At 40.0% G+C, this 15,381-nt stretch overlaps 1 protein-coding gene across 2 annotated transcripts in view; it reads left to right on the top strand.

The window, feature by feature from the left end:
* LOC120932238 overlaps positions 1 to 14,870 on the top strand; it is a 29,097-nt gene extending 14,227 nt beyond the window's left edge. The window contains exons 7-11 of one of the 2 annotated variants that reach the window (XM_040344487.1): positions 4,414 to 4,497; positions 9,122 to 9,178; positions 12,986 to 13,118; positions 13,164 to 13,279; positions 14,545 to 14,870. In XM_040344487.1, coding sequence (XP_040200421.1) covers positions 4,414 to 4,497; positions 9,122 to 9,178; positions 12,986 to 13,118; positions 13,164 to 13,273 — 384 coding nt within the window. In that variant the 3' untranslated portion in view covers positions 13,274 to 13,279; positions 14,545 to 14,870. Of the gene's footprint in view, positions 1 to 4,413; positions 4,498 to 9,121; positions 9,179 to 12,985; positions 13,280 to 14,544 lie in introns of both variants that reach the window. The other variant, XM_040344486.1, reaches the window with a different exon arrangement.
* The last annotated feature ends 511 nt before the right edge of the window (positions 14,871 to 15,381 follow it).

The following is a 15,381-nucleotide window of genomic DNA, read 5'->3' as shown; positions in this document are numbered from 1 at the left end:
AAGACTATGTGCTCCATTCTAAAAGCGATATCTACCACTTTAAGAAATGCAGTAAATTACCGCTCAGTGTTTTTAAAAAATGTTACTGCATGGGGTATTTTTCCAAAGTATGCGGTAATTATCTCATGAAACCATGCTGTATTTTATCTCATGAGATATCCAGTGAGATGGATACAGTGGAAAAGAATAGGAACCCCTGTCAGTTTTTATTGCTAATAAAAATGTAAAATGGTTTAAACCATTAAACCATAGAAATATGTCATCTCACTAAGTCAGTATATATATTAATACAAAAGAAAAAAGGTGACTAGCCTACCAGTCGAAGAGAAGCTGCATTCATAGGACACAGGTGGTGTACTATAAAGAGCAACTAAGTTCAAGTAAGTAAACACAAAATATATTTCTAAATGTCTAATATTTAATGCAAATAGTTTAAAAAATCACACACATACAAATACCCTTCTTCCACCAATAATAAATATAATATTGTCTTTTGTATTAGTGGAAGGATATTTATATATGTGTGTGATTTATGATACTATTTTGTTTCAATATTTGACATTTAAAAAGATATTTTGTATTTACCTAAAGTATAACTAAAACCCCTATACACACTATTAGATTTTCTGCTGATTTTTGTCTTTATATTTACCAAAACCATTTAGTGTAAGGGCCTGCCTGATTGCATACAAATTGAAACTCTTAAGGTTTAATCTCATATTATATGGTTTTGGTAGATCTGAAGACAAAAATCTGCAGAAAATCTAATAGTGTGTATGGGGTCTTAGGCTGGCCATACATTATACAATTTTCTTGTGCAACTTTCCTTTAGATTTACCAAAACCATATAATATGAGGTCAAACCTAAACACTCTCTATCTGTATGCAATCAGGCAGGCCCTTCAACTACATAGTTGAAGGTAAATCTAAAGAAAATTGAATAAGAAAATTGTAGGGTGTATTGCCAGCTTAAGGCTCAATTCACACCTGAGTGTATCAATTTACTGGCATTTTTTCAGGCTTTTTTTTTTTTACTTTTTTTCCCTCTTTTTACAAGCTTTTTTAAAGTGTTTTAGAAGCATATTACAAGCATTTTACAACTTCAGGCGTTTTTTTGTTTAGCCAGTAGAAAGCACTAGGGGTAGAAGAGGGCAAAGAAATTAGGGGTGGAGAGCTGTTATTTGAGCAGAAAATGCTCGTAAAATGCTTGCAAAAACGCCCATAAACCGCTCAAGTCAGACGTTTCAATTGAAGCCTATGGGGCCACAAATGCATGTAATCTGCCAAGCTCATGTACATTTTTTAGCTTTAGGCATTTTGCTTCTGGCGACAGAACGTTCTGATGTGAACAAGGGCCTTTGAATTGAATGGGATTTGGCTTGTTGAGCGTTTTAGAGCTACAAACATCAAGCAGAAAATCGCTCAGGTGCTAACGGGTCTATAGGAAAAGTTTTTTTTTTTGTTTGGATAGTGTGGAGAGGTATTAGAAAACCTATTTTTTTGCTGCTGTCTGTGCCCATTGAGGAGATTTACTCTCTCTATTTGTCCTGTTTGCCATTATCATTGTACATGAAATGAAAAGAAAACCCCAAATTTTGGATTCTCAGAAAAGGGGACATCTTCCAATGGCAAATAGCAAAAGAAAAAAAAACACTAGAATTAAAAAAGGTTAGTCTTTCAAGCAGCTTTTCTCAAACTTTTCAACACATAACCCTTGAAATATTTTTTTCTTCCAGTCTTAGGAAACCCCTGCTAGAAATTACTAAATCTATAACTCATTATACATTAGTGTGATGGTTAGTGGGAAGAATGCTCCCTACACTTGTGGTCAGTGGGAAGAATTACCCCCTTATAGATACTTATAAAGATCAATGATGTCAGTGGGAAGATATCCCTAAAAATAATTGTGAAAAAGTAAACTATCCCCGGCACTACATATGACATATGGTCTAACAAGGGATTAGACCATTGTGGTATGTGTGTACAGGAGATTTTTGATTAGGAGATTTTTGCAGCAAATGATTTATATGCTTGGATAGTCAAAAAAAAAAAGTCTAGTGAAAGACAGGAGAGAATAGGTATATTTTACTACATTTAATGGGGTTGATTTACTAAAGGCACATAGAGTAAGCACTTTGCAAGCTAAGTTGCTCCAGAGCTTAGTAAATGAGGGGGAGCTCTGCTGACTGCCACCATTCAATCATGTGCAACAAAATTTTTATTTTTTTTCCTAGCATGTGATTGGGCATTCTCTGTAAAGTGAAGCTTTATGTACTATGCCCTAGAGCAAATTGCAGTATATTTGTCTTAGGCCTCGTACCCACGGACTTACTGTTCGATCAAAACGGTCCGCCGTACCGTTTTCATCGGACATGTCCGCTGCCGGATTTTGGTCTGATGGTTGTACACACCATCAAACCAAAATCCCTGTGTACAGGATACGCTGTGACGTGGCCGCGCCGTCGCCGCGACAATGATGCGGCAACGTGCGCGACCCTGGAAGGTCAATGCTTCCACGCATGCGTCGAATCACTTTGACGCATGCAAGGGCTTTCGACCGAGCGGACATGTCCGGTAAGTCGTACAGACGACCGAACATGTCCGACGGACAGGCTTCCAGCGGACATGTTTCTTACCATGCTAAGAAACATTTGTCTGCTGGAAACCTGTCCGCTCCGCCGGAAAATTGTCCGGTCGGACGTACAGACGACCGAACATGTCCGCTGAAACTGGTCTGCGGACCAGTTTCAGCAGACATGTTCGGTCGTGTGTACGAGGCCTAAAAGTCAAACTATAGGCAATTTTTTTTCTTTTTAATTTTAGATAGAATAAGAGAGGGTTTTCTCTTTTTTTTTTCTGACACATGATTGGGAATTGTTTGTAAAGTGACGCTTTGCCTCATTTACTAAGCTCTGGAGCAACTACACTTGCAGAGCGCAACTGTAGTCTATTTGCCTTTACTTAATCAACCCCAATGTGTTGTAAAACATACACAGAAACATTCACCCTTTTTAAAATTAAGACGTTGTACTCTTTTATATGATCACATAATTGCTTGCAGGCAATTAATATCTGTGTGAGCCATTATTTTGAGGGTCTCTGTATTATGTTTAGTGGTTAAATAAAACATTAAAAAATTTAACCCCCTCCAATCAGATATAAAAAGTATTTATAATGTTTTCTAATATGCATACACAGTTGTTTTGCCTTTCATTTCTATTTTAAACTCATTGGGAGTTATTTGCGAAAGGAAAATTCACTCTGCACTACAAGTGCAAACTACAAGTGCAAAGTGCACTTGAAATTGCACTGAAAGTGCACTTGGAAGTGCAGTCGCTGTAGATCCGAGGGGGACATGCAAGGAGAATAAAAAACAGAGCTTCCCCTCATTTCAGATCGACCCCTACAGCGATTTTTTTTCTTTTACAAGGAGAAGGTTTACATATACTTTCATATTTGTCTGTCAAAATAAACTGAAAAGGGACAATGTGGGGTTGATTTACTAAAGGAAAATATACTTGCCAGTTGCTTCAGAGCATTTTAGAGCTTCCTCTCAGATCTAGAGGAAATAACTGCACAGTATTTTACTTTAGCAAATCAACCCCATTGTCCAACAGAGTGCCACAAGCTCAACGTGTAATATTGTTTACTGCAAATGAAAAATTAGACTGCTGAAATGTTTAGCAATCTGTAAAGTACATCAAAAGATACAATGAATAACATTTTAAAGTCCTTTAAAGCGGGGGTTCACCCGCACATGACACTTTTTCCCCTTAGCTTCATGCTCGTTTTCTCTAGGGGAATCGGCTAGTTGTTTTAAAATATGAGCTGTACTTACCGTTTACGAGATGCTTCCGGGTATGGGCTGCGGGAATGGGCGTTCCTATTTTGATTGACAGTCTTCCGAGAGGCTTCCGACGGTTGCATCCATCGCGTCACTATTTTCCGAAAGAAGCCGAACGTCGGTGCGCAGGCGCAATATAGAGCCGCACTGACGTTCGGCTTCTTTTGGCTACTAGTGACGCGATGGATGCGACCGTCGGAAGCCTCTCGGAAGACTGTCAATCAAGAAGGAACGCCCGCTCCCGAAGACCCATACCCGGAAGCGACGGAGAAGATGCATCTCGAAAACAGTAAGTACAGCTCATATTTTAAAACAACTAGCCGATTCCCCTAGACAAAACGAGCATGAAGCTAAGGGGATTGTTTGAAAAAACTGTTTAATGGGTGAACTCACGCTTTAATGTGCAATACAAGTCAAAATTCTCGCCATTCTAGCTAAATGCTATAAATAAAAAATATATAAAAATAAACCCTGAGCTGATAAAAAAAAAAAAAAAAACACTTGGTTATACATTTACAGGTAGTAGGTTCAAATGATGATTTCTAATACAGTTATTTTCTTTATTTCAGAAAAATGACTATGAATCATATGCAAATCACGTGGAAAAGACTGGTTCAATAAACAGTTTCATGGAAATGATGACTATTGTAGTAGTAAGTCAAATGGTTCTTGTTTTTAAAGTCTGAAATGTTGAAGTTGTTATGATGGAAGTAAAGGGAATGCTGCATATTAAGTGGATGTCATTAGATATTATTAGAGATGAGTGAAAATTGGAAACTAACTTTCATTTTGTTCTTCACATCATAATCCATTATTTACTCTGCCAGATTGTATTTCATCAGTTTCAAATATTTGCACATCTCTAATCAGTGCCCTATTGGGTAAATATTTGCTTGGCCCAGCCTAATAGTGGCCTGGTAAAATCTGGTCCAATGGCCCATTTACCAGTTCATTATAGAATAGAGTAGCAGCAGACCCCACAATCATTTTCCTAGTTGGAATTAATGAGTATATGGTTTTTAAAGTGTAAGTAAACCCTCCTATCGTTTTCAGCCAAGGAAGCTGCCATCTTGGCCTATGTTTAATGTACAACGGCCATGATGTTGCACATGTGATCAGTTATAACATCAGCCATTGGATGGTTTGACAGTTTGGTTGAGAGCACAACCAATGGGAATGTTACATTTCCGGTTTGTGCTGGAAATGAAACCGTTTTAAGGATGTGTTTACTTTCACTTTAAAGTCTAGGCATTACCCAAATGCATCCCTAAACCTCCCCCTCCCCTAAAGTACATTCCCCAGTATTATTGTTTTTCTTTTACCTCAGGCCAGAAACAGCTTTATTTGCCCCATGACATCATCACTAAGCTTATAAAAGTGTAAAATTCTTGCAGGGGAAGCTGCTAAAAGGTCAGTTCATCTGGATATAGGCATACCCACAGAACTAGAGAGAGAACACACCACTCCAGGCTAAACACGGGGGCAACAGGTGCTAGGTGCACACCTCGGCTCAACTCCACCCACAGCAAAAAGAATACCAAACGAAATGGCAGCACACTGGAATCTTGAATTGCTTGATGAATACTTTATTGTCAAAGCCAGACAAATGACAGGGAACTACATTCCTTTTAGCTTTGACAATAATGTACTACATCTCCCAAGAGCCCTTTTTCCTACACTTTTTTTGGCAGGCTCTGTGGAGCCAAGGCAGCCCACTCACTCCATTATATGACCAACCAAAAACAAAATGGCTTTCTGTTTGAAGGGGACCACTGCACCCTCTTCCAGACCAGAGCAAACTGGTAAATAGTCCTTTAAATTTAGTGATGCAAACCATTGCTTCATGGAAAACCTAGTTAGACATTGTGAAGCTGGATTGTTTCAGGCTTTAACTCACACAGTTCAATTCACTTATACCTATAACCACTTGAGTCTTGGGTGCTTTTTTTTTTAAACAGCACAGGGACAGAGCCATTCTAAAGTGGTACCCATGCTCAGCAAATCCTGTGGGCCCCCAATTAGTAACAGATGGGACCTGGTAAGACCGGGTGCTGAAACACTCAAATTCTGGAGAGCATTCTATAGGAGTACACTATTGTGTTCACATCTGAAGTGTAGTGACTTCACAAGTGATGTCACAACCTCTCACTGCAGCAGTAAATCACTTCTATAGTGACATATAGCTGACTGATTGCATCTAGCAAAGGGTAGGCCCCGTACACACGACCGAGTTTCTCGGCAGAATTCAGCCAGAAACTCGGTCGGAGCTGAATTCTGCTGAGAAACCCGGCCGTGTGTACACTTTCGGCCGAGGAAGCCGACGAGGACCTCGACGAGGAAATAGAGATGTTCTCTATTTCCTCGTTGTTCAATGGGAAATTTCAGCTCGCCGAGGTCCTCGGCGGCTTCACAAGGAACTCGACGGACAAAACGATGTGTTTTGCCCGTCGAGTTCCTCGGTCGTGTGTACGCGGCCTAAGTCTTAATAGTGATCAGAGCTTAAGTTTAAAAAGTGAAAAAAATATACATACAATCAATATATCTATCTATATAGATATACAGTATCTCACAAAAGTGAGTACACCCCTCACATTTTTGTGAATATTTTATTATATCTTTCATGTAACAACACTGAAGAAATTACACTTTGCTACAATGTAGTGAGTGTCAAGCTTGTATAATAGTGTAAATTTGCTGTCCCCTTAAAATAACTCAACACACAGCCATTAATGTGTAAACCACTGGCAAAACAAAAATGAGTGCACCCCTAAGTAAAAAATGTCCAAATTGGGCCCAAAGTGTTAATATTTTGTGTTGCCGCCATAATTTTCCAGCACTGCCTAAACCCTCTTGGGAAAGGAGTTCACAGAGCTTCACAGGTTGCCACTGGAGTCCTTTTAACTCTACTCCATGAGGACCTTGCGCTCCTCCACCTTCCATTTGAGGATGCCCCACAGATGCTCAATAAGGTTTTAGGTCTTAAGACATGCTTGACCAGTCTACCTTTACCCTCAGCTTCTTTAGCAAGGCAGCGGTTGTCTTGGAGGTGTGTTTGGGGTTGCTTTCAAATTGGAATACTGCCCTGCGGCTCAGTCTCTGAAGGGAGGGGATTATGCTCTGCTTCAGTACATGTTGGTATTCATGGTTCCCTCAATGAATTGTAGCTCCCCAGTGTCGGCAGCACTTGTGCAGCCCCAGACCATGACACGTCCACCACCATGCTTGACTGTAGGAAAGACACACTTGTCTCTGTACTCCTCACCTGGTTGTCGCCACACACACTTGACATCATCTGAACCAGATACGTTTATCTTGGTCTCATCAGACCACAGTACATGGTTATAGTAATCCCTTTCCTTAGTCTGCTTGTCTTCAGCAAACTGTTTGTGGGTTTTCTTGTGCATCATCTTTAGAAGGGGCTTCCTTCTGAGATGACAGCCATGCAGACCAGGATAGAACGCTTAGCACGTGCACTCAACTTCTTTTGTCGACCATGGCGAGGCCTTTTCTGAGTGGAGCCTGTCCTGTTAAACCACGGTATGGTCTTTGCCACCGTTCCGCAGCTCAGTTTCAGGGTGTTGAAAATATTCTTATAGCCTAGGCCATCTTTATGTAGAGCAACAATACATTTTTTCAGATCCTCAGAGAGTTCTTTGCCATGAGGTGCCATGTTGAACTTCCAGTGACCAGTATGAGAGAGTCAGAGCGATAACACCAAATTCAACACATCTTCTCCCCTTCACACCTGAGACTTTGTAACACTAACGAGACAAATGACCACTGGGGGGGGGTACGATGGCAAATTGGGCCCAATTTGGACATTTACAATTAGGGGTGTACTCACCTTTGTTGTCAGCAGTTTAGACATTAACCTCCCTGGCGGTATGATTCTGTCAGAAAAAACATGCTAAAAGCGGTACCATTATTTGCAAGGAAATTTGGCGTTTTATATTGTAGGTCTGTAATTTTTAGAAATAACTCACTTAAATCTGACCAAACAAGATTCTAATAGGCATCCCAGGTATGACATTTTTTTAAAAACAAAATGATAAATTATAATATAATAAATAATTATAAATAATTATAACAAATAATAATATAATTATAATAAAAATTATTCAATAATGTAATCAAATCAAAATCACTGAAATTTGCTCAGTTGCAGAATTGTTGCTGTCATTATTTTTTTTTTTTTATGACGAATTTCCCCACAAATCGCTATCGCACAATTCTGCAAGTGATTATAATTTATTATCGCTGTTTTTTAGCTGATCTAAAACTATTTTTGACATAAAGGGACACTTTTGGTTGCTATGGACAATCTACAGTTTGCAGGGAGAAAGAAACGTTTTTATTATATAAAATGACATGCATGACACAGGACAGACCACTAGGGACAAGGGGGGTGTGTTTTTTTTACATACAGTACTGTAATCTATAAGATTACAGTATACTGTATGTAATGTGTTTGTTTACTTTTTTGAATTTGGCGCCGTTCTCCATCCCCGTGCGTCGTAACGTCGCAGGGAACGGAGATCGGCGTCACACGGAGGCACTGTGTGAATCGAGCGAGGTCCCGCTCGCTCACACAGCGCGGTGGCATCGCTGGATCCAGGGACAAGGTAAGTAACTTGTGCCTGTGGATCTAGCGAGGCAAGCCCGAGTCTGACTCGGGGTTTCCGCTCGCAGCAGGAAAATCTAACCCCGAGTCAGACTCGGGAAGACCGCCAGGCAGGTTAATGGCTGTGTGTTGAGTTTTTTTTGAGGGGTCAGTAAATTTACACTGTTATACAAGCTGTACACTCACTACTTTACATTGTAGCAAAGTGTAATTTCTTCAGCGTTGTCATATGAAAAGATATAATAAATGATTTACAAAAATGTGAGGGGTGTACACAATATATAGATATTTGAATAGACTAATATTATTTCTTTATTCAAACAGTGCCCGGAGACGATGGTGATATATTTGAATAAATAATATGAGAAACATTTTTTATTCTTTTATATAACTGCCCACAGTGACATTTATTTTTACCACTTCTTCATGCAAATTCCCTTCATTTGATGGTCATGGGTTTTCTTGAATAAACTGCTCAAACAGCTTATGCAAAGGGAAAGACAAGAGCGCAAAACCCTATAACATAGTATACTAAGCAGAAAGCATTCATTAAATGGATACAATTGCATAAAGATGGCATGTATTATGCATAACAGTCTGAGTCGGCTGACTGTTTTTAATTTTGTTTTTTGTATGTTTTTTTTTTTTATTTACAGAAAGGTTCTACAGATGAAGCTGGATTAGATTTAGGAGGTGTTTTAAGTGATTGTCTGGTAAGAAATTCGTTTTAGATATATAAACAAATTGGCCCTAGTATGTAAGATGCATGTTTTGCAAAGATAAACTAAATGCTTTTAAAATTACATTACATTGCTGAAAGGTATTAGGAGTCATAAAACTTCTCAAAACATAATTGCAGACAAGAGAGGCCGGCCATAGATGGTTCGAGATCAGCAGGAAGATTTGAACCATGTGTGGGAAGGCTGAATGTATCGATCGACCAACTTGGGTACAACCAGTCTGCCGCATTCACTTGCAATTATCGTTAACGGCTGCTATAGCTACTAGCAATAATCAATAGATTCTTCACCCCCCGCTTGGACCAGACAATTCCTCTGCAAGAGGGATTCCCCTGTCAGCACTGTCAGTGTTGATAGGGGATTCATGTAAATGTCTTTCCTGCAACCAAGAAATTTGCACTGTCTATGGCCTGCCTAACCCTTCACTGGACAGAAGAATCTTTAGATTTTCCTGATAGACTAGTTTATAAATATAATGACGTTTTTGAACACAGGCATTTATATAAAAACATAGGGCCATATCCACAAAGAGCCGCCGTAACTTAAATATTCTGATTTAAGTTACACTGCCGAAAAATTTCTACCAAATTGCCCGATCCACAAAGCACTTACCTAGAAATTTTTTGGCTGTGTAACTTAAATCCGTCCGGCGCAAGGCGTTCCTATTTTCATGGGGCGAGTCCCATTTAAATTAGGCGCGCTCCCGCGCCGGAAGTACTGCGCATGCTCACGACGTCATTTTCCCGACGTGCATAGCGCGGTTTTACGTTACGCCGAGTTTTGTGAATCGCGCCGGGTAAAAAAAGTTGCGTCGGGAAAAAAAAAAGATACGGCGGGGAAAAAAAAAATAAAATAACAGCGTCGCGGGTAAGAAGGGTCTACTTTTACAAGGTGTAAACAGTTTACACTTTGTAAAAGCAGCCCTAATTTTACACATGCAATAATACTTACGGAGAAAAAACGAAGCGTAAAATCTTCGTGGATCTCCGTAAGTGCTAATTTGCATACCCGAAGCGGCATTTCGACTCGAAATGCCCCCAGCGGCAGATGGGGTACTGCATCCTAAGATCCGGCAGTGTAAGTCCCTTCTGCCTATCTTTTGGAAACTGATTCTGTGGATCAGTTCCAAAGATAGAAACAGGGATACGACGGCGTATCCCTTTTGAGGATCTGGCCCATAGCACCCTATATGTACTTCCTAGTACAACATATCTTAAGCTTTCACCTGCATTAAAATCACTGGATTTAGGAGAGGACTCTTAGTTTACCAATGAGTTCTATACTTTATTCAGTGTTGATTACTAAATCCAGTTTCCCAGTCAGTGGCGTCACTAGCGTTGGTGTCACCCGGTGCGGTAAAACATGGTGTCACCCCCCCTCTGTCTGGGCTGCCCAGCACCAAGCAGGCAGCGCACGGGCACGGGGCGCACCCCAAACCAGCCCCTGTAAATTATAGTATAGGGCAGTATAGTGGCAGGTTAGGGTAGTATAGAGTGGTATAGTGGCAGGTTGGTGTAGTGGGGTGGTATAGGACAGGTTAAGGTGGTATAGGGCATGTTGGGGTGATATAGGGTAGTTTGGGGTGGTATAGGGCAGGTTAGCGTTGCAAAGGGGAGGTTGGGGTGGTATAGGGCAAGTTAGGGTGGTACAGGGCAGGTTGGGGTGGTATAGTGCAAGTTAGGGTGGCATAGGGCAAGTTGGGATGGCATGGGAAAGGTTGGGGTGGTACAGGGCAAGTTAGAGTGGCATTGGGCAGGTTGGGGTGGTATAGGGCAAGTTATGGTGGCATAGGGCAGATTGGGGTGGTACAGGGCAAGTTAGGGTGGCACAGGGCAAGTTGGGGTGGCATGGGAAAGTTTGGGGTGGTACAGGGCAGGCTGGGGTGGTACAGGGCAGGCTGTGGTGGCACAGGGAAGGCTGGGGTGGTACAGGGCTGTTTGGGGGGGTACAGGGCAGGCTGGGGTGGTATAGGGCTGTTTGGGGTGGTACAGGGCAGGCTGGGGTGGTACAGGGCAGGCTGGGTGATACAGGGCAGGCTAGGGTGGTACAGGGCAGGCTGGGTGTCACAGAGCAGGCTGGGGTGGTACTGGGCAGGCTGGGATTGCACAGGGCAGGCTGGGCATGTCAGCTAAAAAAAAAACAAAAAAAACGGGATGGTGTCACCCCTCTAGCGGGTGTCACCCGGTGCGGACCGCACCCCCCGCACCCCCCTAGCAACGCCTCTGTTCCCAGTTAACTTTTCCTGTAAAGTGAGCTATGGATAAATCATAGCAGGGTGAATTAGATTTCACTCTCCATAGTTTTAATCAAATTTTTGTCAGTGCATACAGTTATTTCTCAGGATTTGGAGTTACCATACATAGGCTCTCTCCAGTTGAAATAATGAGCTTTGTCATTTGCTGTTATAGAATTATGAAATGCCATGAAAATGATACATACATTTTTATTGACATTTATTTGATCTAAAGAAATGCTGGTGCATTGACTAATTTCTGTGATTAAAACATTGTTGGCACTATATAAATACCTGCAATGAATAAATAAATAATACATTTGATTTGAAAAGCAAACAGGTTTATTGAGCTGCTAAAACTGTAAATTAGCGTTGTGTGTCCCGATTAAAAAGTATTTTCTGCACTCCCCTCCCAACCCAACTGCTGATTAAAAATATTGTTGATTGGCTGCTTCAGGAAGGTCATTGAGTACCTCCAAAATTACAATCGCTCACAGTTGCTGGGATTTCCGTGTTTAACATCCAAACGTATGAAAACAAATAAACAGAATTTTTTTTTCAGTTCAGGCTCCTTTGCATCTCTGAGGCCCCGTACACACGACCGAGTTTCTCGGCAGAATTCAGCCAGAAACTCGATCGGAGCTGAATTCTGCCGAGAAACCCGGCCATGTGTACACTTTCGGTCGAGGAAGCCGACGAGTTCCTCGTCGAGCCAAATAGAGAACATGTTCTCTATTTCCTCGTTGTTCAATGAGGAAAGTTGGCTCGCCGAGATCCTTGGCGGCTTCACACAGAACTCGACGAGCAAAACGATGAGTTTTGCCCGTCGAGTTCCTCGGACGTGTGTACGGGGCCTGAGTGGTGTAGATTTGGAGTTGCTCTGTGGTGCTATCCAAACAGCTGAACAGTGAGTTGCCCAAGTAGGGAGTGTTCTGATGATCACTGAAACCTCTGTATGGAAACCTTTTTTAGATAGATATGAAATATTTCCAAATGTGTGATTCTTAAGGTCAGTATTGATTTGTAAAATGTAATCCAATTAAAGCAGAACATTTTGGATGGAGTAGGAAGGGTTCAAATTCCTATCAGGTTTTTTGCAATCTTTGTCCTTTTGGGATAATTTCTCTTCAGTTCCTGTCCCAAAATAGGATATGAGAGGAAAGTCCTTCTAAGTGAAGGAATCCCTGGTTGTCACCAGAACTGGTGTCCCCATGGCAAGATTTCCTCCATATTACTATTCTGGGGACAATACAAAATATGAGATTTTCTTTTACTTTCACTTTCTGTGATAATGGTAAACCAAAACAGAGATAGTAAAACTCCCTACCGGGAACACAGCCAGAATTGAAAATCTAACAGGTGTTCTAATCCCTCACAAAAAGAAAAAAAAAAAGAAAAAAATTGCCTTTAGTTATACCTGTATTCTACCATTTGTATGATAAATGTCTTTTATTAGCTGAATATATATATATATATATATATATATATATATATATATATATATATATATATATATATATACACAATTTCATTTTTTTTATTTGCAGGGTGATGCTCTGGGAGGCATTTTGAAAATATTCCCAGACATTCTTGGTGGACTTCTCGGATCCGTTACTGGTATTATTGGTGGTGTAGTCGACGTTGTAGGTGGTCTCACTGGCAGTCTCGGTGATATCACTGGTGGTCTCACTGGCAGTCTTGGTGGTCTCACTGGCAGTCTCACTGGCAGTCTTGGTGGTCTCACTGGCGGTCTCGGTGGTCTCACTGGCGGTCTCGGTGGTCTCACTGGCGGTCTCGGTGGTCTCACTGGTGGCAAGAAAGGAGTTAAAGGCTAAGTCCAGGTACCATACCTTATAGGGTTACTAAAATGTATTTGTTCCCTTTATTTATTGGCTTTAATTTAAACCCTTATTATATGAACAGCAGCTGTAACCACCACCTTCAGAATAGGCTCACTCACCAGATGAGATGGACCTCAAACTATGAAGGTCAGATGCACATTTCACCATTATCCACAGATCACTCAGAGAAAAAAAAATCTAGATAGAAATACCCAATTATGTCATGAATAATATTTTCCCATCATTCTAACTTCATCACCATAAAGTTCCTCTGTGTGGAGGATAAATACAAAATACAATCTAAAAATGTAATATTGTTTTATTTCAAAAATGAATAAAAACACATATAGTTATGCTTAAATTACATCAGTGCTCCAAATACTTTACTAAAAAGCATGTAGAGAAAGACAGTCATCCACACAGGGTTCCACTGCAAAATTATCGCAGTTAATGTTTCAAGTTCTATTGTCGGTAAATTACACACTCGTCCTTACACTCGGGGGGGGGGGGGGGGGGCATTACAAGCACATTACCTGCTTAACCTTGTCCTATGCATTTTGTTGAATGACTTTGTGGGAAAAAAGGACATCAATTTTATTTGGGTACAGCATCACACGGCCGCGCAATTATCAGTTAAAGTAATGCAGTGACTTAATGAAGAAATATGGCCTGTCATTAAGGGGGTACAACCTTCTGAGGGTGAAGTGGTTAACACAGGAAATTAAAAAGATATATTTAGCTGCAATGACAGAAAAACATGTACTGAAAATCATGGCAAAATGTCATGAGAAGCATAAATCATACTAATACTAAGCCAATGCTGAGTACAAGGAATGGCAAAGGTGTTAAACTGTAACACACTTCTTGGGCATTAACAACTAACAAACACAAGAGCATAGATCAAGGTAATTTATTAAAGTGCAACTTCAGCTCCTCCAAGCCACCGCACCTTCCTTGGCCCAGACTGCATGATATAACACCTCCAGAGGTTTGCCCATGACAGCCTGGACTCACAGAACATGAAACTGAGCATCATTAAACTCTAAAGATGAATATCACTTGACAATAAATTAATAATGGGGCACAGCATCAGTGATAAGGACTTGTTTATTGTAACAGTAGCACATTTTAAAAAAGTACTGTTGCTGTAAAAATAAAAGTATTATGGAGAACCATTTAAAAAAAAAAAAATATATATATATATATATATATATATATATATTAATATGTATTAAAGTAACACATTTTTGTGTATTATTTTTCAGCTATTTTGTTATTCCAGGACGAAGAAGTGAAATCATTTGCATTTCATACATCTCCTTCAATAGATTCTAAATTTTTCTTTCAAGATTTCTATAATTTTTCTTTTCGATATTCATGGGTTTACTATCTATTGTGCCACTTCATAATAAAATACAAAGCATTAATCTTGTAAAATTGTTTTGTGTAATTAATCATGTTGGTTTTACGTGTGTCTTTTGTGTGTCAACTGATATGTGCATAATTATTATATTTCAAGCCCCAGGCTATTTTCATTTGATTCAGAAAAAGAAATGAATTGATATTAAATGGAATGTAATATCACCACCAATGAAGATGTAACTTGTTCTATTTATTGGATAGCAGCAGGGTTTACCTCTAAAATGTTTCAAGGGGGAAAAAAAAAAACGTATACACTGATTAAAAATCATACACCTTGGAGTTACACGTTACCTGTTATTTTACCAGTCTCCTACATCAATTGTAAATAATGATTTCTAAACAAAAAGTGCTTTAAAAACTTCATAAACTTGTGAAAATTATACATTTTGCTTTCTGTCAAAATATATATTTAACATATGGTTATCCAGCTACAAACAAAATTGCCAAAAATGTATAAAATTGGGACCTGAAGGGGGGTCTTGCTAATGGACACATCAAGGGCTTCTGTTAGAGAGTCTGTTAGAAAGACCCCCCGGACATACTGAAAACACACTACAGGATATGGTCAGAGATGGTAGATATGTACTTGTATCAACAAGAGATTGTCAGAGACTGCAGACATGATAAGGGAGATGGTCAGAGACTGAAGACATGATACAAGAAATGGTCAGAAGCCCCAT

This window comes from Rana temporaria, chromosome 3 (genome assembly GCF_905171775.1).
Source record: "Rana temporaria chromosome 3, aRanTem1.1, whole genome shotgun sequence".
Classification (NCBI taxonomy): domain Eukaryota; kingdom Metazoa; phylum Chordata; class Amphibia; order Anura; family Ranidae; genus Rana; species Rana temporaria.
This window is presented reverse-complemented; position numbering and strand designations above follow the sequence as displayed.